The 22,826-nt window shown below is 39.1% G+C and overlaps 2 protein-coding genes across 3 annotated transcripts; one reads left to right on the top strand and one right to left on the bottom strand.

Annotated features, from left to right (window-relative positions):
* Positions 1 to 34: 34 nt before the first annotated feature.
* LOC140935184 (protein N-terminal glutamine amidohydrolase-like) lies at positions 35 to 6,869 on the top strand. 2 transcript variants are annotated; one of them, XM_073384722.1, is made up of 6 exons: positions 35 to 125; positions 1,524 to 1,623; positions 2,581 to 2,634; positions 3,503 to 3,555; positions 4,421 to 4,545; positions 5,503 to 6,869. In XM_073384722.1, the coding sequence occupies exons 1-6, from the start codon at positions 52 to 54 to the stop codon at positions 5,604 to 5,606; spliced, it is 510 nt and encodes a 169-aa protein (XP_073240823.1). In that variant the 5' UTR covers positions 35 to 51; the 3' UTR covers positions 5,607 to 6,869. The 2 variants fall into 2 exon arrangements, with proteins under 2 accessions (XP_073240823.1, XP_073240822.1); XM_073384721.1 differs by having other exon boundaries at positions 3,410 to 3,555.
* An 11,308-nt stretch (positions 6,870 to 18,177) lies between these two features.
* LOC140934917 (thioredoxin, mitochondrial-like) lies at positions 18,178 to 22,798 on the bottom strand. The gene is made up of 4 exons (XM_073384474.1): positions 22,691 to 22,798; positions 21,297 to 21,492; positions 19,825 to 19,948; positions 18,178 to 18,534 (listed from the first exon to the last, which is right to left on the bottom strand). Exons 2-4 carry the CDS (start codon positions 21,476 to 21,478, stop codon positions 18,421 to 18,423), a joined length of 420 nt encoding a protein of 139 aa, XP_073240575.1. The 5' UTR covers positions 21,479 to 21,492; positions 22,691 to 22,798; the 3' UTR covers positions 18,178 to 18,420.
* Between the last annotated feature and the right edge of the window lie 28 nt (positions 22,799 to 22,826).

The following is a 22,826-nucleotide window of genomic DNA, read 5'->3' as shown; positions in this document are numbered from 1 at the left end:
CGTTTCCATGCCTGCCTCAAGCCTTTCAGGTTTTGTTTTCAATGGCCGGCCATGCAGGCAAAAACTTCAGTGGAAGTTAAAGGAGAAATTTCACCGTCTACATGCGTCTATACGAGCTGTTACTGGTATGTGACTATCTTTATACGTAAATGTCCTACTCACATACCCTAGTGTGGTATAATATGCACATCTTACGGCGCAAACGGAGAATTTACAAGTTCAGATGTCTGAAAAGCGCAAAAGCATTTTGATCCGTTATGTCGTACGAAATTTGTACATTAGAAAAACTTGGCTTTTTGCAAGTTTTGTAGGGAAGTTAGGTCTCCGTAATATTTGCTTTCACGAACATTACTTAAAAAGATGATCTCAATTTGTTTTTCGGTTTTTCAATGGTATTGGTGGACACTTCTTTCGCGGGGTTTTCCCGGGCTGTGATCCGGTTTATAGAATTGGTACATTACAAGTTTTATTGACCTTAAAACACAAACTTTTCTTTGAATTTGCAAAAAATAATTCTATTTCTATCGAGTAAACAGATTATTCAATAAGTAAGGTTTATTGGAAATTTAAAGGAAAATTATCGTTGTTGTAAAACAGTATTTTGATAAGGTCTTTTTTAAAGATGTCTTTACGATCGCACCGAAATTAACTTTCACTGTTATTTGCTTTCACAAGTTCAAGTTTTTATAATCCCAATTCCCTTCCGAAAAGGAGTTATGAATTCATAGGTAAAGAGAGAGAACGTTAAAGCTTGTTTCTAGGCGCGGCAAAGTGAAACTATTAAAAAGTGCTTCTGACAATTTTTTTTTCTGACGACTGTTATCAATGGATTCTACAGTTAAAACTTATCGGATATAACTATTTATAGAAATATGCTTTTTGATGCTTTTGCATTCTTTCTGTATGACAAATTTTCAAAAAGGTGCAGGGAGGTCACCTTGTGTCATGTGAGTGAAACACATGCTTGGCACTAGTGTTGTTGTTGGTCATGGTTCATCCCCAACTTTTTAAAATGGTGTCCCACAATGCATTTCAGCTTTTGAAAGTCAAAGCAGTTCACACTGCATGTGTCTGCAGACTAAAACTGGCAAACTGACCAAACTGCTGAATGGAAGGCAGTTTTGTCTCTGTTTGTTTTGTTCACTTTAGTGAGAGGCTGTTCCTTGTAAAATAGCAAACTTTTAGCTGCTTTTTTCGTGGTCCAATGATACTCACTGTAGGCAGCTTCTAATGCAGCTAAAAGGGTTTGTCTTCCTTTTCTCCAACCTTGTTTTCCTTTCGATTTTCAGTGCATCCAGCACTCCCAGCAAGGTTAGCATTTTCAGAAATTGTGGGCTTATTTCTCAGAAATGCAGATATATTTTCACTTTATTTTCATGAATTATGCTTTTCCATTCCATCCTAGAACCTTAGGTTTTTGCAGGTTGTTAGCTTAGTTTTTTTTCTACCTTTGTATGTGCAAAAAGAAAATAATACAATATGTCATGATTTTTGACAACTGTGGGATGGTTTTCTTTTTTCAGTGAAGAAAATGTGTGGAAATTATGTGAGCAGATAAAGGAGGAAAAAGAGCAAAGCCTGAATGAATATTATGCAGTTTTCATTTCAAATGATAAGAGACAGGTATGTTTTTTTAATACAGTGGAACTCAACTAGTATACATACCATTTTATTTGGCCACTTTTTCATTACAGGTACTTTGATTTGTTCCAGTAAAATGCCCATAAATGTTGTTACATAATAAATTGAACATCTGGTTACAATGCATTTTGATGGCCATTTAATTGGCAACTAAAGTAATGCAGTGAAAGTCAGCAATTAATTTTGGCAACCTGTGTTTTAATAAGTTCATGTTTATGGTCTTTCTAAAGTTGGTCATCAATGGCTGGAAATCATTATGCACCCATTTCTTTCTAATTCACTTCTCTCACTCTAACTGTCCCTGTGAAGCTTAAGATATGTTGTGGGCCTCCTAATTTGACTGCAATAGTTCTTAAGCCACCATTTTTATTATAGCTTCTGTTTAGTGCTAATCATTAAGAAGCTGGTCATGGATTATCATTTATGACAAAGCAACTTAACAGTAGTCCATTTTAATCCTCAAAAAAGAGAGTTTTCTCTTTTGCTAAATATCCCCCCCCCCTCTTCCCATTCAAAGTTGGGATATGACAGAACAATTATGCACACAGACATTAATGTTTTTCTCAACAATGGGTCAGGGCCGGGGGGAGGGGGGTGGGAAGGAAAAAAAGGGGTAAAAAAGCAACCTTCCCTACACTTTTGATGATGAAGGTTGATTCTCAAGTTCCTGTGTTATAAATTATTAGGGCTTAAGGAGACAAAGAAAATTGAGAATCAACCTAGGTTAAAGAAGTTTAACCTGTTTATGATTTTGACCTGTAACGGTCATTTTAATGGATTTCCACTGTTTTGACAGGAAGATAAAGATTTGATGACAAGTAGATCAGTGTCTCTTTGTCAGTATTAATCATTGATCATAACATTTGCTACAAGTACCCTCTAGTTATCTCTTTCCTTGTTATAATTAACAAGTCACTGCACTTACTTCGTGTAATACAGGTTCCTTTATGGATGCAAAAATCAGCAAAAGAACCATTAGCTCCAGTAGTATGGGTAAGTTGTCAAATAGAACCCTGCGGGCTCTAGCTATAGCAATTGTGTTAAAAAATAATCTTGTCTTCCAAGATTGTTTTGGTTATTTCATGAAATATCAATTTTTATCCATGGTTCAAATGTTATATTAATTTTCAACCAAGAAAACAAAAAGTGAAAATGTAAAAGTGAACAGCAACATAATTATGATAATTGTGAAAATGATATGATCAGCATGTCAAGAGCATGGGACATGGAAAAAATCTGAATCCCAGACAGGATTCAAACCTATGGCCTCCCGAACCCCAGGCGGGTGCTCCTGAGCTACAGAGAACTCATGGAGAACAAGGCCATGTACTAGGTTCATATTTGACATGCGTCCTGTATACTGCTAGGATCAGCGATGTCGATGTTGCAGAAATGAAAGGTGGTAAATTTTAAGCTCGGTGAAACAAATGTGAAAATGACATGATCAGCATGTCACGAGTGTGGGACAAAGAAAATATCTGAGTTCCTGACAGGATTCTCAATGCTTGTGACATGGTGTTCATATCATTTTCACATCTCTCTCGCCGAGCTTAAAATTTTATACCATCTTTCATTTCTTTCACCATATAATTATTAACACACTCAGAGTGCAAATGAAGTTGTTACACAGCTGTGGCAGTAGTGCTTCCTTCTTTTTCTGGAAAGAATATTCATGCCACATTTGGTTATGAACACTTAAGTAATCTAATGAAATCATGCAGTTAAAAAGAAAATAATGGACTCAATTTAGATAATCTTGGATTTTTAGGATTATCATGTTCTTTTACTACGAAAAGTGGAGGAGAAGAGTCTCATTTATGATCTGGATTCTATCCTACCTTTTCCTTGTCCATTTACTCAGTACGCTGAACAAGCTATACAGAGTGACAGACGACTAAAAAAGCAATTTCACAGGTAAGTTCCAGGCCCCAGATCAAAAAGTAGATAAATATTGCTCAATCCACTGGATAAATTGCTATCCAGAGGAATGTAGAGCAATTGATTTTCCTAATACTTTATCGGTTGCATAATAATTTATCCAGTGTATTGTGCTATCCAACATTTGAACTTCTGGGATCAGTATGTTAGTTGACATATTTCATGATGGAGACACGCACTTTGGTTTTGCAGTTGTGAACCTTACCAAATTCCATTTAAGGATGTTTGGGGTTACAAGCGGGCTAGATTCTAAAATTCCTGGCAGTTTAATCCATGTGAAAGGTTTGAACCCAGGGGTCATTTTCAAAATTTAGGTTGAGTTTAATTGTTGGGGTGAACGTAGTCCTGAATAGGACTGTTGTTGTTGACAGTCACTGTCAACAACAACTGTACGACTGGCACTATAACTTCCCTTAGTCACTGACTGCAATGACAAACTGGTTAAAGTTTAGAATGAGGGCTAGATGTTAGACTCAAGACTACGGACCACTGTAGCAGTTAGGTTTGATAATAAGGAAACTTTTAAACATTGAATTCAGGAGTACTTGTACAGGCAAAGTGCTAAGCAGTCTGTGGTAGTGTTAGGGTCATTGTCTATCACTGACTTTGGGAATACTGACTGCAGATGCAGTTTTATTTTGACTCTTGCTATTCTTTTGAAAATTAAAGACAAATAATACTTACTGGTGACTTGAGATTATGTAGTACCTCAAACACCAGTTCAAATTTTATACTTTAGATTGATCAGTAGCAAGGAATTCTAGAATCCCTTCTGTATAATACGTAACTCCCACCTATTAAGCATTTATAATATTAATTTTCATTAAAAACTTTCTTTCAGAAAATTCAGAGTAATACCAGCAGAGGTATTTCTTCGGACCTTTGCCTCAGACCGGTCACACATGAAGAAAGCAAATGGTGAATGGATCAAAACACCACCGCCGTATGCACCAATCAGAACAGCAGGTACACCTCATTACATCAAAGCTTCAATAATTTTATAAAGAGTCAAACGTTCATGTGTGACCACCTCTCATTAGCAACCACCTATCAAAAACACCAACATTTTCTTAGGGCACTTACCATTAGTCAGAACTGACTGGCCAGCCCATTCCCATTGTAATGAGAATATCACTTTTAATCAAAACTAACCACCCACATTAGTCAAATCCTAAATATTATGCAGAAAGGAGATAGTTTTTCAGCAAAACCTCTTGGAAAAAGCCTGTTTCATTGCCAAAACGTCTGGTCCAGCCATAGTCTGGCCGGCCATTTCTGACTTTTGGAAAGCGCCCTTTAATAGTCAAAGCCCTATAATTAGAATCTCTCGTAAATGAGCACCTCTCGTAAGCGACCTTGATCACCTTTTGGGCTGACAGTTTTATAGTTTTCCATTATTTTTAACGTCTTGTATAAAGTGACCACTTGACGCATGGTGGGCTCTCTTTGTAATGTACTACACCTAGAGTATATTTTTTGACAACATGGAATGACATGTACATGTATATTGGGTAACTTAGAAATATCGCATGCCAAAAAATTATCTGCGAAAAAGTAAAAAAATAATTATTTGTTTCACTTAATGCCTACCATTTAAATACAGGGGGCATAAGTTTTATTTTTATTACAAAAACGTTTGTAAAATCGTTTTCTTCTTAGAAATAGTATGTTCAAATTTTCCTCCTTTTAAATGAAAAAGATGTACTCTTGAGTTTTAACCTTTCAGAAAAATTATGGTTGGTAAGGTTTTTATTAACAGCACAAATAGGTCAATTGTAGTCAGTTACCTACTTTGCTTCAGTCCTACTGAGCCTTCTGCTGCTGACAGACAGATGACTTACCTTCCTTGAAAACATGGTTATTAATTGAAACTGTAGATTTTTAGCTGAGTAATATTGTTTGGATTGTTATTTTTGTTTACAGAAAGCACAATGAACCTTCAGGAGTTTATAGACATGACTGACGAAGGCGAGGGGCAAGTTATGGACTACAAAACCTTCATCAAAAGTTTTTCATCAGCGGATTAAAAGTGTTTGTTGATATATTTTAATAGTAATTTCAAAGCCCCCTTTTTTCTCTTGATTGTTGTAAGTATTCAAATGTGCTTTACATAAACCCTACAGTAATCAGTAGGTATCTTTTCTAAACTACTCGTTCCTATGGTACATTAGCCTGCAAAACAGGGTATTTTGCAGTGCAAACAATGATACTTACTTTCTCCCGCCATCTTGGACGTTGAAACTGACGGAGAGTTAGGGCAAGTGAAAAAATTATTCCAAGGGAGAGGTTTTCAATTGCTTTCAAGATAGCGGCTTCGATCAATGTTCCTCTGAGATTTCGTTAAAAAAAATGCCTGCTTTACAGGCCAATATTACATTTTTCATTTACTCATAACTCTTAATCAGCTTGTATAATAGTTTATAGATGGTTCATATATATAGGTATAACAATACTTTAACGGCTTGATACGATACTTAACAGGATACCTGAAGATAAAACGATACCCTTGATACGATACATGACTGACTGGCTTGCTCAGAATGTTCTTTAACTGATCAATAGCAACTAAAATTAACCCACTTTAAGAACGTTTTACAAGCGCAACAAGCGTGAGCTCTCACGCGCGATTCTCTCGCGGCTCATTTAACTCAGTGATCGCGCGTGGACCTCTCGTGCTTGAATGTCCAATCCATAAACCGATCTGAAAGCAAGTGAAATATCACGGTATCAAGTACAGTATCATACCGTGGTAGGCCAATTCATCTCCTATGTTACTGAGTATTGGGTCAGAGCTTATTTTTGCGTGGTCTCTTTTTAAATCCTCTAGAAGAGTGGAAACCCCCTCTAAGCCCCTATTACAAAAAGCAATTTCTGTACACTGTTTTTCATACTTTTTCTGAACTGTTCTCATCAGGAGAACATTTCCGTTATTCCTATGACCCTTTTTGACCTAAGTAGTGGTAATTGTAAGGAGAAATTGGGCGCTTGTCTCACTATGAAGGCTTAAATGGTTAAAATTATTGGGCGAAAGTCTATTTCCACCCGTCTTACCTTTCCATAAGTACTCACATGTCATCTTAAACAGCTACTTTCTGTTAGTTGTAATAAGACTAATTTCTTTAGTAATCAGTTGTGATCAGCAGTTTGAGAAGACAGGCAGTGAATGATATTTAGTTTTGTATTAGAATCTAGGAAGTAATCATACTTACCGACTACTTTGTACAGTAAAGGATACTAAAAGTTAAAAAAAAAATGTGTTGTAACTTTCCAAAAAAAAGTATTAAAAGTTTGACAGGAAATAAATCAGTCTTGTTGCCATTGTTAAGCAAGTAACAGCAACAAGACATTTTATACCAGAACATTTTTTGTGGAGTGTACATTCCCTGCAAAACTCAGTGATAAAATTGAAAGTCGCTGGATCTTTTCCCCAACAGCGCGCGCTCCCTTTGGTTCAGGGTCACATGACATGTAACAGTAATCTGGATTTTTCGTTCTGTGCCTTTTGTGTCAAAAACGCATCTTTCTCAGCAATAAAACTGTTTCCTGCCAAAAGTCCCTGAGAGGGCTACATTACAAAATTTTTTGACGTCATACGTCACGCTGTACTGTTGACGGCTCGCGGAAATTCACTTTCATGATTTGTACACGTAAAATTATTTCCCTCGATTCTCAATTGAAAATTAACTGTGTTCAGAGTGTACAGCGCGCACACGTAATTCTTAAACGTGCAGCCAGGTTTTTTTCTTTTTCTTTCTTTATTTTGAGTTGAATTATCCCCTTTCAAAGTGTTACCATGGTAGTAGTGGCAGGACCTCGCAAAGCATTGGCGGTTGAGGGGGAGACGGTTAAAATCAACGGGGAGGGGATTAAATCGGTACGCGGAAGAAACATCATAAATTGTCAACAACTGATTATCGTTTTCTTACTAAAACAGAAAACTGTATCCATCAAAACAACAATTTCCACTCCTTCCTTTCACGCTCAAACAGGTCACCTCCTAGCGTGTCCCGCGTTTCACGTTTTCCTTTAATTTCGTGTGCAATTAAGGCCACTCTACTAACTCTCCTCGGCTTGTCGCTTATCCTCGTGGTGCGATTTTCACGCGCTTCAGGCGACCTACATTTACACTTATTTGTGAAAATGAGAGAACTTATTTGCTTGGCACGATAAGTTTTTCCTTGTTTAAAAAAAAAGTCGCTCAAGCGGTACTTCTAACTCCTCACTCGAGAAACTTAAGAGGCTACTCGTAATCTATTGTTTAAAAAGTTCCTTTAAAAAAGTATACACTGTCCATCCTACACACGAAAAGTAAGTTAAATTAATACACTATAGTAACTGTTTACTTTATTAATGGCTGTGAAAAGAGAAAATGAATACATTACTTACAGAAAGGCACCGCGGGATAAAAAATGCATTTCTTTTATCTCTTCACGAGCGGTTTTCAGTATGAAAGAAGGATTGAAGAATCTTGACAGTTAACACAAAATTACATCAGGTTGCTAGTAGAGACAGATCAAAAGTTGAGAAAAACATTATTCTTATAAACAAGAAAGTGACAGTGCAAGTATTGTGAAACTAATGAACCTATCAGAAGGTTCATAATTGAACATGAGAAAGTCTGTTTCATTCAATACTGTTTACATTCCAAAATCACGGAACATTTACTCTTGAAAGAAATTCGAACATAATCACACCGAAAGCAGAGGATCTCGCGAAGTAATCAGCAATGAGAGCATTTCTGTTGGCAAGCGGTATCTTGATATTCTTAATAACTACGGGTAAGTCTCTTCCAACATTTTTGATAACTTTAAAGGACGAAAATCCTCTTAGTAGCAGGTTGCTTGCGAATGCACAACATACTCTTTTCAGTTGTGAGCAAGCACAGGACAGGAAACGTACACACTAAACTAAAGTTATGAAACTATCAACTTCAGCGTGTGGTTTCTACCAACGCAGTTTGGTTCTATGGGGTGGCAGGTTCCACACGACGAGCGATGTACCTGTGCCGACTGAACAACATATACGCTCTTGATATACCAGCTGGTTATACCACTGACTTACATGATTATATAAATGATCCTAACAGGACTGAAGTATCTTTCACGGAAACCGAATTTAAGAGCTAACATAGAGATTTATTCCTTTTTGGCATTAGAGGAACTATTTCAGTTCCTTGACATAAAGAGGTGTTTAATTGCAATTGCTTTAGTCGCTTTGGAATCTTAAACATTACTAATATTTCTGGACAAGTGTTGTACAAAGCCAATGGTTCATTGACTTCTGAATGATTTGCCTGCCTCAAAACAGAACATGATTACGGCAAAGTATTTAAACGTATTAATTTCAAGGCTTAGTCTCAGTCAGTGCCGGACAAGGAAACTAGTGAAGGGATAGCCGTCACGGAAATGTCATACGTCTCCATCACCTAACGCGTGGGGGGTGTGGAGGGGGGTTAGGGGTTAGAGTTACATTTCAGACTAATGAAGGGACGAATTAACTGAGAATAAGGATAAATGAAAAAACTAAGAACAAACAAAACATAAAAACGACAACAACAAACTCCTTTCTCTCCAGCATCACGTATACTGGTAAATGGCCGGCTCTGTTCAGATTGGGTTCCATGTATTCAACGAGGCTTTCTGATAATAAGATAGCATTAACTTCGCTCCGCACCGCAGAGGTCTCTTTGTGTCGTGCGGGAGTTTGGGGAGAGGAAAGAAAGAAAGTGATGACTACGCGCTTACTTTTTTTTCGCTATTCCTATTTTCATTGGATTACCCAGAGGGAGCCGGCCGGCTGAGGAGGGAGGGGAGAGAGATTAACCCAAAAGAAGTACATATTGTCAAACGTAACAACCCTGGTCTCACACAGAACTCGAAATTTTAAATGAAATTTTAGCGCTAAAACGAGTTATTAGAATTTTAAGCCGATCTTCGGAAGGATTACATGTAGTTTCCCAAGCTTATTTTTACTATAATATGAAGGAGCATTTGAATGTTGGATACTCTTAGAGCTTAACGGGTTAGTTTGTAGTACGCGTAACTAGCTACCGGCGAAACCACATAAGGAGCGCGAAACATTCTACCTTAACAACTCGACTCACCTACTGAGCATCTCCTCTGCCCTCGTACGCCCCTAATCAAGAAAGACTAAAGTGACTGATGCTTTAAGTTAATAATATCATAATATATTTTCTGGTATGATTTTAATGCAGTGGATGGCTTCCAGTGCTATGTGTGTAAGGGCATGCAGTCTTCCCTTGACGTATGTGATAACAAGATCCAGAAAGCACATTGTAAAACCCATGCTCCAGGAGCTGATCGATGCGGAATATTCTCTTTTTTCGATGGATCCACTGGCGTCCGGGTTTACGGCAAAAGCTGTGTCTACCAAAGGGCTTGTGATGATAAAGATTATTTTTGCCGGAGTGTCTCTTCAAATTTGGGCGATGCTAAAGAATGCCAGATCCTATGCTGCACAGAAGAATTCTGCAATTACAACAACACTGCTTACTCACAGAAATTTAATACCAGTGACGACAAGGAGCCCGACAAGGATATCGATGATAACGAAGACTCTGAAGTCTGCGATTGGGTTGATGCGAGTGGTACCTTGGGGGTCAGCGGGTTCCTTACTGAAATATGCGCAGTTTATGCAATACTCATGATCAAATTGCTTATCTAAACAATAACCAGCTAGAAGGAACCACTTGAACACTGTCAGTATAGTACTCGGCTCGTTGTATTTTTTGCATTTTAATTGCCCTTTAATTTGCTTTCGCAAATTTGGTCATCTACCTAAGAGTTTAATCATTTGAATATAACTATGTTTAGATCATTAAATAGAATTTATAATCTATGATAGTGTTTAAAATTCCCTGTGGATGTAGATGGTAGTTTTAGCCTGGCTCTAGAGTGAAGTCATCGTAAGAAATAAAGGGCAGCCTAGCCTTGCTGAAAGGCTGTGTTATTACAGTAACGCGTGTGTCGCCCGTGGATACAGTATTCTGTCGCCAAAAACATAAAGATCTCCAGAATCAAGAATGTTTTCAACCCCCCCCCCCCCCGCCAGTATGTGCCGCCCCATCGGGTTGGTTTTTTGCGCCGTTTTGGTCTGAAAACGGGTATACACTTTGCCCATTTTGGTCTGGAATCGGGTATGGTTTTCGAGGGAACTACAGGAGTGTATGAAGGTATTTATCGTTTCAATTCCAAATGAGTAAGAAAGAAAGAGAAATATGCGAATTCGAAATAGATTTGAAGAATTTTTTTGTTTGCACTCCTATCTAAGTAATGATAACATAATTTCTGCCTAAAGGCCAGGTCTGAAAAAAGGTATGGATTTTAGAGGTCTGGTCTGAAAACAGGTGCGGAAAATTACATTGTTTTTGTCTGAAATAGGATCAGGATTTGGAGAAGCAAACCCCCACCAAGAATTCCCAGGAAGTGCCCCTCGGACAAAAAAACAGGTGAGAGCTGTGGGCTCTGGAGCTGGACTAAGGACCTTGGGCTACAAAATATGTGATAGTTTGGGGAGGAGAGGCCGGTGCGCGTATTCGAAAGCTGTGCTTCTGTTATTTGCTACAATCATCATCACAAATGTTGGGAAAGTTACCACTCTTCACCTCCCTTCTACTTGCCCTCGGTCGTGGATCAATGTTGGACAAAACTGATTGTTTTTGTGCGTAATTGTTCTTCTATGTCCCAACATTGAATAGGGGGGACGGGGGATATTTAGGAAAAGAACAAATAATCTTTTTTGTACATAGATATAAGGCGTTTGAAATGGACCAATAATGCTGTTAAGATGTGCAACCTTCACAACTACTTTTGTCCCTGATTGTAGCTCGGTCGAGAGGCCTGGGCTCTTACTAAAAGGAGAAAGGGGGCTAGAGGGACGTTCATAAGATAGGGTAGAGGACTCGTTAACTGAGCTAACATTAGTTTGCCTTTGAACAGACTTCCCGGGCGTAGAGAAGGCGAAAAAGGCCCAAAAGATATGGAAGAGGAAGGGGCAGGGGTAAAAGCAGAAAGAAGATGAAGGGAGGTGGCGAAAGCCTCCCCTGTCAACCCTCCCAGATAATAACTTTTCACAAGCCGCTAGCTCTTGATTGCTTGCCAGAAGGCCTTTGTTGTCACTACGTTACACCACCAAACAAAGAGTTCGACGCTATACGCCAAATTTTTCCCTTATTCACGTTCTATTCTATTTTAACTTATAACTACTACACTTGACTCACGCGTTTATCTTAGAAACAGCATTAAAAAGAAGAGTTCTTTCTAGCAGGTTCATCACTGAACACTTCGTGGAACTCATTTGGACAAATTGTGTAAAAATACCCATGTCAGCAAATTCGATTCTAATTAAGGTCGGCTTTGAGGTAACCCTCTCTCTTTCAGATTAGTTTGGATGCAGTGTATACCGGTATGTTCTACTCTGAAATAAAAACAGCTCGTAGAACAGAGCAAATTTGACCGTAATTAAGGCACTCCAAAACAGAAGAACAGAATTCAAATCGCGTGTGGTCGTTGAGTTACAAACATCGTTTGAGCAGCAGGATACATGGCAATTTTCCGCACCAATAATACTCTGGCAATATCTATCAGGATCAGCACAGTATATCACAGATAAACAGCCTTTCCTATATCTGCTTCCTTCTGGAAGATCGAATGAAAGCTTGCCGCATTTAGCTCGTGTCTGGCACGTTTCACTGGATCGCTTAATGTTGCAGGAGTGGAAGGAATCGTCGCTTGTACATGTGTAGCACTCAAGAGAGAACACAGCTGAAAGCAGATGTAAGATAAAGGGTAATCTGGACTAAAAGAAACAATTAGTATATTTTTAAGGCGATATCAAGACAAAGGACAAACTGTATATCACCGGAAACCTATTGTCTGCCATCGTGGCTATTTGTGAGAAATAATAAACACAAATTAACATCTACTTTAGGGGTTTTGTGGTTTTAATCTTTCCCTCTGAGAGTAAAACAAAAATAATTTGTGCGAACATTTTAAAGTGCACCCGAAACAGACTACGAAAATAAATATTTAAATTTCAACACTTTTCTTGTACGCCAATGCATAAGACAGTACGTACGAGAAGTTGTGATGCGAGTTCTCATGTTTTATAACTCTCGAAATATTAAAGTTTGAAAATTTGGAAAAGGGAAGGAGACAAAAAATAATTTGATTAATTAGTGAAAGTTTCAGTTTTTGTTATGCCCGTGAGCGTCGGAACGTTACCCACTGTTAATTGAGACATTTATCATCTTGGCTTGGGAAAACGTTTACTATTTTTCATTTTGTTTTGATAGCAGAGTTTACAGGCTGCAAATTGAATTTGGGTCAAGCCGTCCTTTTCAAGCGGTCTTATCTACGCAGGGCCCTTTTTGAATGTTCACATGTTGATCACGAATCAATTTTGCCGTGATTTCTCGCAATGGTCGAGGTCATGGACTATTTCTACACCTTATAAACCCTAATCATGTTTTCTTACCTTGTAAGAAGAAGCAAAAACAGAACAGGCCTGCAGATTTACATACGGTAAAATCCATGATCATCCCTCTCGCAGATTTGACCCCAATTATTTGTCGTGCAACTTGCAGATGGGGGGAAAGTGGGGTGATTGTGGTGGGGGTAGCGGGAGTCAGTGTAAACTAAAAATGCAATTGGTCGAGGTTGGAGATAGATAGGTCCCTCCCGGCCCTTTTCCATTGTCTTTTGATCGTTGTCAGTCTTTGCTTAGATCTGAGGTTGTAGGAGAAAACGTTTAGACACCGAGATGAACAAAAACACAAGCCACACAACTAATCTCTGAATCAGTCGGCCTCACGGTAATTTTAGTTGAGTTCACTTCAGCTAGAAAGAAAATGCGAGCTTATTATTCGTCAGTGATTCCTTTTACTTTTCGTTTCAAGGTATATAGGGCGGTATGCATGACAACAACAACAACTTCAAACAAATAAAAAAAAAAACAATCCAAAAACTACAAAGTGTATTAAATGTCTTTGGTTCGACTAATTCCTACTGTATGGCTATAAATATCACCACAGAACCCACTGCTTAATTTAGCAACTATTTTGATTGAAGCATTTACGGCATAAGGTTCTTGTTAGGCCATGCCGACTGTTCAGTATTTTATTATACGCACTTCCGTCTGACTGCAATCGAACGTTCTGGATCTTATTGGATCATGGACATCATGAATTTTCATCTGTTTTCAGCTGTTCTTCTACTTGCCGGTGCTATGTTCTTATGCGGTAAGATTTTACGTACCTTTTAAATTTTCATTCTAGCCAGATATCGGTATCATCTCCTTACAACTGGCTGAGGAGAGAAACCTTTACTGTCAGGTCAAATAAACCTGTGCCCTTATTTAACAATTACCTGAAGAATTATAATTTAGAGCTCAGTTTTTAACAGTAAGTAGATAACATCACGTCTGTAAATTACACTCATTTAATGTTCATCCTTATAATGCTGTTGTACAAACTGTCTTCTTATGCAGCTATCTTACATTTGCAATATCTTTGAAATCCTGTCTGGATCTTTTTAGAGCCACTTATTTCATCTAAAAATCTTCAGTCTGTGAAGAGAATTCACGGCGTCCGGATCTTAAAAAACCTCTCGAACTCGAAAGCTTTTAGTGAACCGGTGAAAGGGAAGAAAAGAGTCGAAGTGGGGAGGGGGCCGGGAGAGAAGGGGCTGCTTTTGGCGGCTCTTCCTCGATGGGACATGTTGCTTGCTGAGGCTCTCTGTCCGAAACGGGGAAAATAATGGTTTTCGAACTTGTCCTTAACAGAGCCTTCATTTTTTGCTTCTTCTTCGCTAAACAGCATGCAAAAACTGAGCGAATGTTTACAAGATTTTTATTTTAAAACCCTCAGCTGCACCCATGATATGCCAAGCTGGGTCATGTATCCCTTTCCCTCTCCCTGGGACACCGACTTATTAAGACTTACTAGAAGCCTGGATTTACAATAACAAAGAAAACAAAATATGCTTCATGATTAAGAATTTTTAACCTATTTAAATTGTTGTCATTTCCAGACGGAAAAGCTTTCATCTCGACGCGGTAAATCGTACGATCCATGCACACCCTGCCCTAAATCAAAATTCGAGAAATTTCCCAAATTTCATTTTTTTTTTAACCATTTAACGATGCTAATGGAGAGGTTAAATTTGAATGGTTACACCACTGTATTTACTTGTTTTTAGGCCCTCAAAATTTAAATGCATTCCATGTCTTTATAATTGACTCCTTGCCAAAGTTTTTTTGAGGTCAGTGTAAGGTTGCATGGTCGCAATAACAGAGAGATCAGTTTGGGCGGGCGGATTTTTTCAACGAAACCTCTGACAGTCTAAAGCTGAAGTTATTAAACTTTGACAAATTCCAGATTTAAGCTTCCTCCGTATCAGCGGTAAAGTTTTTAGCGCATTTAAGGTGTTAAGCCCGGGGGGTATTCAACAAAGTTTTATTAAGGGGAGCCTCCTCCGCGAGGTCCAACCGCTAACTCTTTTAAATACCACTTTTGATAAAAAAAAGAAGGTATCCCTTTCGGACACCTTCCATTGGGCTTCTGCCATTGACTAATATCGAGTACTCCTTTCACATACTAATTTTAGATCTTTGCATCCTTTTAATTGCTGTAAATTCACTTTCATCATTAAATCCCACAACCAACTTTTTCACAGCCACAAAAATCCTTCCGGAGCCCTTTTAGGTCATAGTAAAGACCGAAATGACAGATTTCCCTACCCTTTCATATACTTCAACTACTGAAATTCCTAACCTTCCATATACCTGAGGCCTGACAAAAATACCCTTTCGGGCGGAGCCTACCCATATAGACCATTATAGGGACTACCTCGCTCACCTCGGGGTGTTTAGCCATGAAAATGAAGGGTCAGTTAAGGGTCTGCGCTTTATCGCTGCGTTAACAACTACGTACATTTTGGACTATTTATAAAATAAAATGTGCTATTGTTTTTTTCAGTAACCTGCCTGAAGTGCAATTTCTGTTCAACTTATATCTCGTTTGAGGACTGCATAAAACAGCAGCATACCATTGATTGTCATAAAGGATACCAGTGCGGAAGGTCTTATTATAAATATAATGGGACAGATATTTATAATTTGTCATGTATCAGTGATTTACATTGCAAGGATCCCGCGGATAATATGTGCGGACTAAACACGTACATGAGTGATTGTGAAGTAATATGCTGCAATGAAGATCTCTGTAATGCCGCTGCTTCATCTCAAGTGGTCAGCGTTAGTGTTATCTTAGCATGCGGATTTAGTGCTTACGCTTGGACCATGCCCTGATACCATAAGCATTCACGGATAAAGCTGACTACAAATTATAGCAGGCGTGAGTTCTTCTGCCTAGTTAGAAAACGTATACCTTGCAATGGTTGTCTGGCTCCTTCTTCTGGTCGTTGTCTCTAATACGTCATCATTCTCGTACCTAGGGTCTCTCTTCTTCCTGTCCGCTAGAAGTTAGAAGAGAGTGGAAACCTGACGAGGGGGACGACGTCTAATATTACATTTTGATGTTGAACTCCAGACAGCTCCACCGTATAGTAATACAAGCTTAATAGTTGTGTTGTAAATACTAAAAAAAAGTATGCGCTCGTTTAGAGGAAGATATATATTGCCTGATCGATCTAAGAAGACTATGCGTTTTGTCAGTTTCTTACATAGTTGTTCAACATGTTAATTAAAGCTGAGGTCTTGATCAACATAGACTCCACATAACTTGTGAGACTTGTGGTGTTGTCTAATTCTTCCCCTTTACTGGTAAAGATTCTCATCTCATTGACACTGGTACTACCGAGTTCCAGTTACAAACATAGACTTTGTCTTCTCGGTATTCAACTTGAAACGGTTATTTCTAGACCAGTTCTCGAGTTCAAGGGTGCTCTCACAGAGCTTAGAACATAGTCCAGAAGTATCTGTGTATGGCGAGGACAAACTGTGGTTGGTTGCGACACTCCCTTGGGAAGGTCGTTTATAAATACCAGGAAAAGCAGTGGAGAGAGTAGGGACCCCTGTGGTATCCATGCATGAGAGTCTGGGACGAAGATTGTGCACTTCCGCGGATGACCCTGCGCTGCCTGCGGTTGTGAAGGAAGGAGCGGATAAGACCCAAGCTGCATTCATGAAGACCATAGATACGCAGCTTTTCAATCAGGATGTCGTGGCTTACCAGATGGAATGCTTTTTGGAAGTCGGCCAGAACTAAGCCGTAAATGCGGTTGATAACGAGATTGAAGAGCATACGATCAAAGATGTTAATTAGGGCTGGCACGGTTGATCTTGCTCAGCGTCGGTCTACTACTGTTGTTCCACCTGTCTTTTCCGCCTGTTTCGCTGCCCGCTGCAACTGCTCCGGTCCCTCAGCGTGGTACAGCTTCCGTTAAGTCATCTTCGTCCCCAAAATTTCCTTCTTCCAGTCCTGCTGCTCTTCTGCCTGATGCCGCTCGGTCTCGCACAGCGTCTACTGCTGCAAAGTTTGTCTTGCTTACAAAGTTTTCGTTCAAGGTTCACGACCCTCTTTGGGCCGGCACTTCTAGGTGTCGTCTTAACTTCGGCCGATTGACACGTAATATCATGGCTGGTAACACAAGTTTTGAGTACAACCAGTTTGTCAAGTATGTCCATCGTGACATCGAGCGTCCGTAAGAAACTTTGGCCCCTGTCGAGAACAAAAAACTTCCTCCTGGTGTTCCTGCCAAGTTCCCTGAACCTCCTGGCCTGCAGTTCTGTTTTTTCCTGTTCTTTACCTTGACGCTGTTTGTTTTTGTTGCTGTTTTGGACTTCCTCCTCTCTTTGGTGGGCGAGATTCTACACCTCCGCAAGTTTGGTGGACTGGTTCCCCCTCCATGACGTTGTGTTGTGATATGTTTTCTGGCTTTTGCTAGTTTGTTGTTTGTCGCCATTGCACTCACCCCATTGGGGGGCGGCCACTCATCTTAAATATAAAAAAAACTTTGTTTGGCGGTGAAGATTCTTGTTCATCAGTAAATCAAGGATATGGATTTAGAAGTTCCACTGGTTCGCATACAAATACCGGCCAGGCATGGTTCACACACTAAAAAACGACAAGTGCTCGTATACTAGGAAGACATTTTGCAGGGATAAAGAGACTAAGTCGTTAGAAAAGTACCGAAAGGCAGACAACAGGCACAATTTATTGAGTAACTTTTGATAAAATTAAGTGTTTAGTTTGCTAGCATTAAAAATTGGTGTACAAAAATTAATTCTCATATCTGCGTACTTTTTCATGTGCATCTCTGTAAAATATGCACTCTTAAAGTGCAAATTTGTATTTTATTTCCTCCTCTTATCATCACACTTCAGGGGAAGTATTTGTTACGTAGCCTTAAGGGTGAGCCTCAGTATTTCTAGCCTGAGAAAACAGCCGACATTTGGCGACGCCACCACTGGTTTCCCCGCCAAATGACGTCTGAGAAACGAGCGCAGAAATTCCATACTGATGACGTGTCACTACCCGGATCTGGGTAGTACTTCTGATTGGTCGTGCCGAGTGGGAAATTTGATTCAACCAATCAGAAGCACTACCCAGATCTGGGTAGTGACGCGTCATCAGTATGGAATTTTTGCGCTCGTTTCTCAGACGTCACTTGGCGGGGAAACTAGTGGTAGCGTCGCCAAATGTCGGCTGTTTTCTCAGGCTACAGTATTTCAATCTTGAGTCCATTCCTCACTTTATTTACATATAAAGAACTTAAAACCAGACCAGCATTTTACATGTCTTTATCTCCACGTGGTGCAGTGAAAGCACTGTCGAAGTTCACACAATAGTTGCAGTGTTCTCTATTGTAACAACTTGTCCACAAATCGCTTCAGCTGTTCAGTGTCTACTGCTCCTTGAAACGAGTCAATAATCTTTCCATTTTTTACGCCAAGTACAGTGGGAACCGCTGTCACCTAACCAAGAAAGAAAACGTCAACATTCACGTATAAAGTCGAACCTTTGCTAACGGTAATTAACAGCCAACCCTAAAGCAACATCCTCGAAACTTTGGACCAGCCAACAGCCCCTACATGTATGATACGGCCACCTGTATTCTTTGGAACGTGTGCGCGGCACGTAGAACGTGGCAATAGCAAACATCACGTCGTAGTTGAGCGAGGCAAAGAAATACACCAAAAAGAGCGATGAGAGTGCAGAGTTAGTGTTCTGCTTATTAAACCTATTGCCCTTTGAGGCTGCTGTTGTCGACTTCGTTAATAGAGACTTTTTATAAGATACTAAGACGAGTACGACTACGCGTAGCACTGCGCGCGCACTACTACGCGCGTGAGTGCGCGCATGTGAATCAGTTTTTTGGCAGGCAAATGCGATAGCCGTCGTCACTTAACTACGAGATGTCGTAGTGGCGGAAACAAGTTATCAAACGCTAGAAGTTTGCACTTTTCTCATTTTGCAGACGGCAGAGGGCTTAACCTCCTTCGATAAAAATAACCGTGCTTAAACTTTTCTGGAGAAAAAAAAAAGAACAATGAAGCTTTCCGGGGTGTCTATACTTATAAGTATTCCAAAAACGTCAAGTTAAATCTCGTCCTTGTGGTAAACCTCGACCTCTTCCTTGAATCTAAAGATCTCTTTGAATATACCTTGGTGACTTCAACTCACTTTTTTCTATGACAAACACCGCTCAAAATACATTTGAAAATGGATCAGCCGTAGGGTCTTCAGAATTATTTGGAAGATAAGATCCCCACAAATCAGTTCTCGTAAACCCTTTTAAAAACCTTGACTGGTAAAATCTATCCCATTTTGTATACCTGAGCAAAGCGTCCTTTACACTAGTGCAAAGAACTGCCGTGGTAACAGTCCATTATACAGAAACGTAGACTGGAGACACTCTCTTTTGCACTACCCTCCCCCACCCCTGAAAGTCAACGAACCCCCCGCCCACAAATTGACCTATGGCTTAGGACATTATAGGGAAGCTTACATGAAGTTCATACTACCGAAATTTTCTTTCATCATTATAATAAGGAAATAATCTTTTTCAGTGCCTATACGTGCAAAAATGTTCCAGAAACAGTACAAATATATTAAAAAAACAGTTCGAATTTTTAGAAAAAATGGGCTACATTTCAAACTAAAGCACAAAAAAGGTCAAAAGCACTGGCGATCAGTGCAGTAACTGGGAGAGTTGGCACATATGATGTAGGGAGTACACTCTGGGGTTATCTGAAGATACTCACTTCATATTGAAGAGCTAAATCAGCATTATTATCTATGTCGACTTTGGCCAGTTCTAGCAATCCATTCTTTTGCCCAACAATATCATCTAACTTTGTGGCCAACAACTTGCAAGGGTGGCACCACCTAAAAAAAGAGACAAAATTTATGTACTTTTCTATAGGTCATAAAAATCACAAAAAAGCAAACTGGTAACTATGATGTGCTCCTAGTTTTGGTATACAATGGAACAAGTACAACATTAAAGCTACAAAATAGAATAATTTTTTTTAAACTAAAATTATATTCGGTAGAATGGAACAAAAAGTACCTGAAAAAATTAGAATTTTAAGAGCTTGATGCAAAGTCATACAAATTTTTTGTGCACCCTTCAATCTCATTATTAATAAAATAATAAGAAAAGGCTGTAAATTATAGAAGCTGGCGATAAAAATTTTTAAAATCAAGTGACCTATAACAAGTGAAAACAGTGTCAGTTGATGTTAGGAACTGCAATATTCTACAATATATTATCTCCAAGGTTGTTTAAGTGATTCACCCAGTACTCACTCTAGACTTGTGCCACATTGACCTCTTATTATCAGTGAAAAGGGGTAAAACTTTGTCAGTTACCATATAAAAGCCTTAATGAGGGTACGAAGTGATTCAAGTGGGGATTCATTTTTGAGAGGTCACCTTGTCCCACTTGAAGGATTTTGAATCTAGTTTTCCATCCAAATCAAAGTCAGGGGTTGGCACTTTCACTTTGTGAAAGCTTTTTTAATTATGATTCAGCCACCTACTAGCAGTCTAGATATTATCAAAGGGATTTTATACATCTGTAGTAAATTTTATAACCAGCATAGAATAAATTTTAGTATGCCACCATGAGACACCTCCCTTAAAAAAGGCAACTTTGTTGCTTTACTTCTTCAACATTATTTCATCAGTATCAAGAGAGATAGCCTGTGTACAGACCCCCTCTCCCCTCGGTAAAAATCGGAGAAGGGGTGTCTGTGATTCACTGTTGCTAATCGTGTATGGAGGCCACGTGACTTTTCCTGGAATGTGTGGAGAATAATTTGATGGCTGTTATTCGTAGATCACTACATCATGTAATTGAGGGATTTTAATTGGCGTTAGGGCCCGTCGTCAAAACATAGCAGGTGCATGTTACCAGAAAATTATTAGACTGCAAGCATAATGTCCCATCACTCTCTCTTGACTAAAATGAACACACGTTTGCAGACCTCTCCAGAAAACCAACTTCTGATTAATTTCAAGCATTTAATTGGTCTAAAAATAACTTTGGGAAATTCACATATCCCAAGGGCTCAACTGGGTGTTTCCTTCTTTGTCCTATCATTCTCTCTTGTCGGTATACCCTATGGTTATAAGCTTCTACATGCAACACCAAAAACAGCTATGAGAGTTCAGAAAAGCAAAAAGAAAAACCAGTTAAGCAGAGAAAAGTTTAAAAAGAATTCCTTCATACTCAGCATGGAAGTCCACAAGGACAGGCTTTGTAGAGGCAAGAACTCTTTTTTGAAAGTCCTCACTATTCTTCACATCAAATGGGGCTCTAAAAAATGATGTTGTTGTGATGTGAGCTGATGTTCCAGACAAGTACTTTGGGGAAAACAGAGCTCTGTGATGAGATGTCAAACGATGAGCCATTCTTTATTAGATACCTAGAAAAAATTTTTGAATTCAGTCATTACATTTTAAATGCATGCATACATGTGTTTAATCAGATGGGCCTAATTCTTTGTTTGCAAACACGTGACAAGGCGACAAAGTTGGGGGTCAATACAATTTTTTCTCAAAGAATTTACACGAAAATAGCGTTTAGTTCCCAGAGAGAACTGCTTTTATTCTTTACCACCAAGAGGGGGGTGAAGGGGAGTACAAACACTGCAAAACGACACAGAAATATATATAAACACTGCACAGAATAACATAAGAAACCCACACACCGCATTGAAATTACCCAAAAATTTCTATATACCGCAAACCGCTTGGTTTTGTAAAAACGCAGTACCGCAAATTAAAATAAAAATTTCTGCAAAATCGCACCCAAAATCAAGCAAAACCGCATCACCGCAAACCCCTACGCCCCCTCCACCAACATGTCTACTGTGACGTCTTGTGCAAACCAGTAACTAGGGGCATAGCACATGGTTCATACAACTTCAGACGAACAGATAGCAGAGGCACTGCAGATTAAGCCATAGATGTGGAAAGCATCCCTATGTTCATCTGGCATTGGTTGTACATGTTCAAAGGCTGGATAGCTCTATCCACCAGATAAATCTCTATCCAATGGATAGTGCAAATAATTTCCCCAGTACTTATCCGCTGGATAGTGATTTATCCGGTGGATGGTGCTATCCAACATTTTAACAACCAGGGCCTGGGTAAAAATCTTTGCTAAAAAAAAGTGCACCTTAGAGGCCTGAAACACAGTTAGGGCACATTCACGCCACATTTCACTCATTTCTAGCCTAAGGAATAATTCTCACACGTTTATTGTAGTCGTATAAATAATTATTAATTAGCTAAGTTGAGTTGTGTTGCTTAGGCCGGCTCTCATAGTGAGCTTGGGCTACCTGTGGTTCCATACCAATATTGCAATATAGCCTTTTAGCTTAATGTTTAAATTATTTAGCCTATCAGCATTTTTACGGTATATTTATGTAGCTTCAAATTAAATTTTTTATTTACTGACACTTTTCTTGAACGTCTGACAATGATCGGTTTGGGTGAATGTCACGACAAACATGAAACAACTCAGACATTCACATATCGATCCCCAATCGGTTTCCTTTCAGTCAACAAAAGTTCAACCCCGCGAGTTAATACCGTTGTAACCTAAGAGAGTCCGCTTACCTCGTAGATAATGCCTGAAAACCTGCTGAAACCCTGTTTCCAACAAAATTTGAAGCCGAAATTTTACAACTAGCCGGGATCTTTAGACTTTAGACTTCAGGCAATCACACTGGTTTCCAGGTTTTTATCGGGCCAA

This window comes from Porites lutea, chromosome 4 (assembly GCF_958299795.1).
Source record: "Porites lutea chromosome 4, jaPorLute2.1, whole genome shotgun sequence".
Taxonomy (NCBI): Eukaryota; Metazoa; Cnidaria; class Anthozoa; order Scleractinia; family Poritidae; genus Porites; species Porites lutea.
This window is presented reverse-complemented; position numbering and strand designations above follow the sequence as displayed.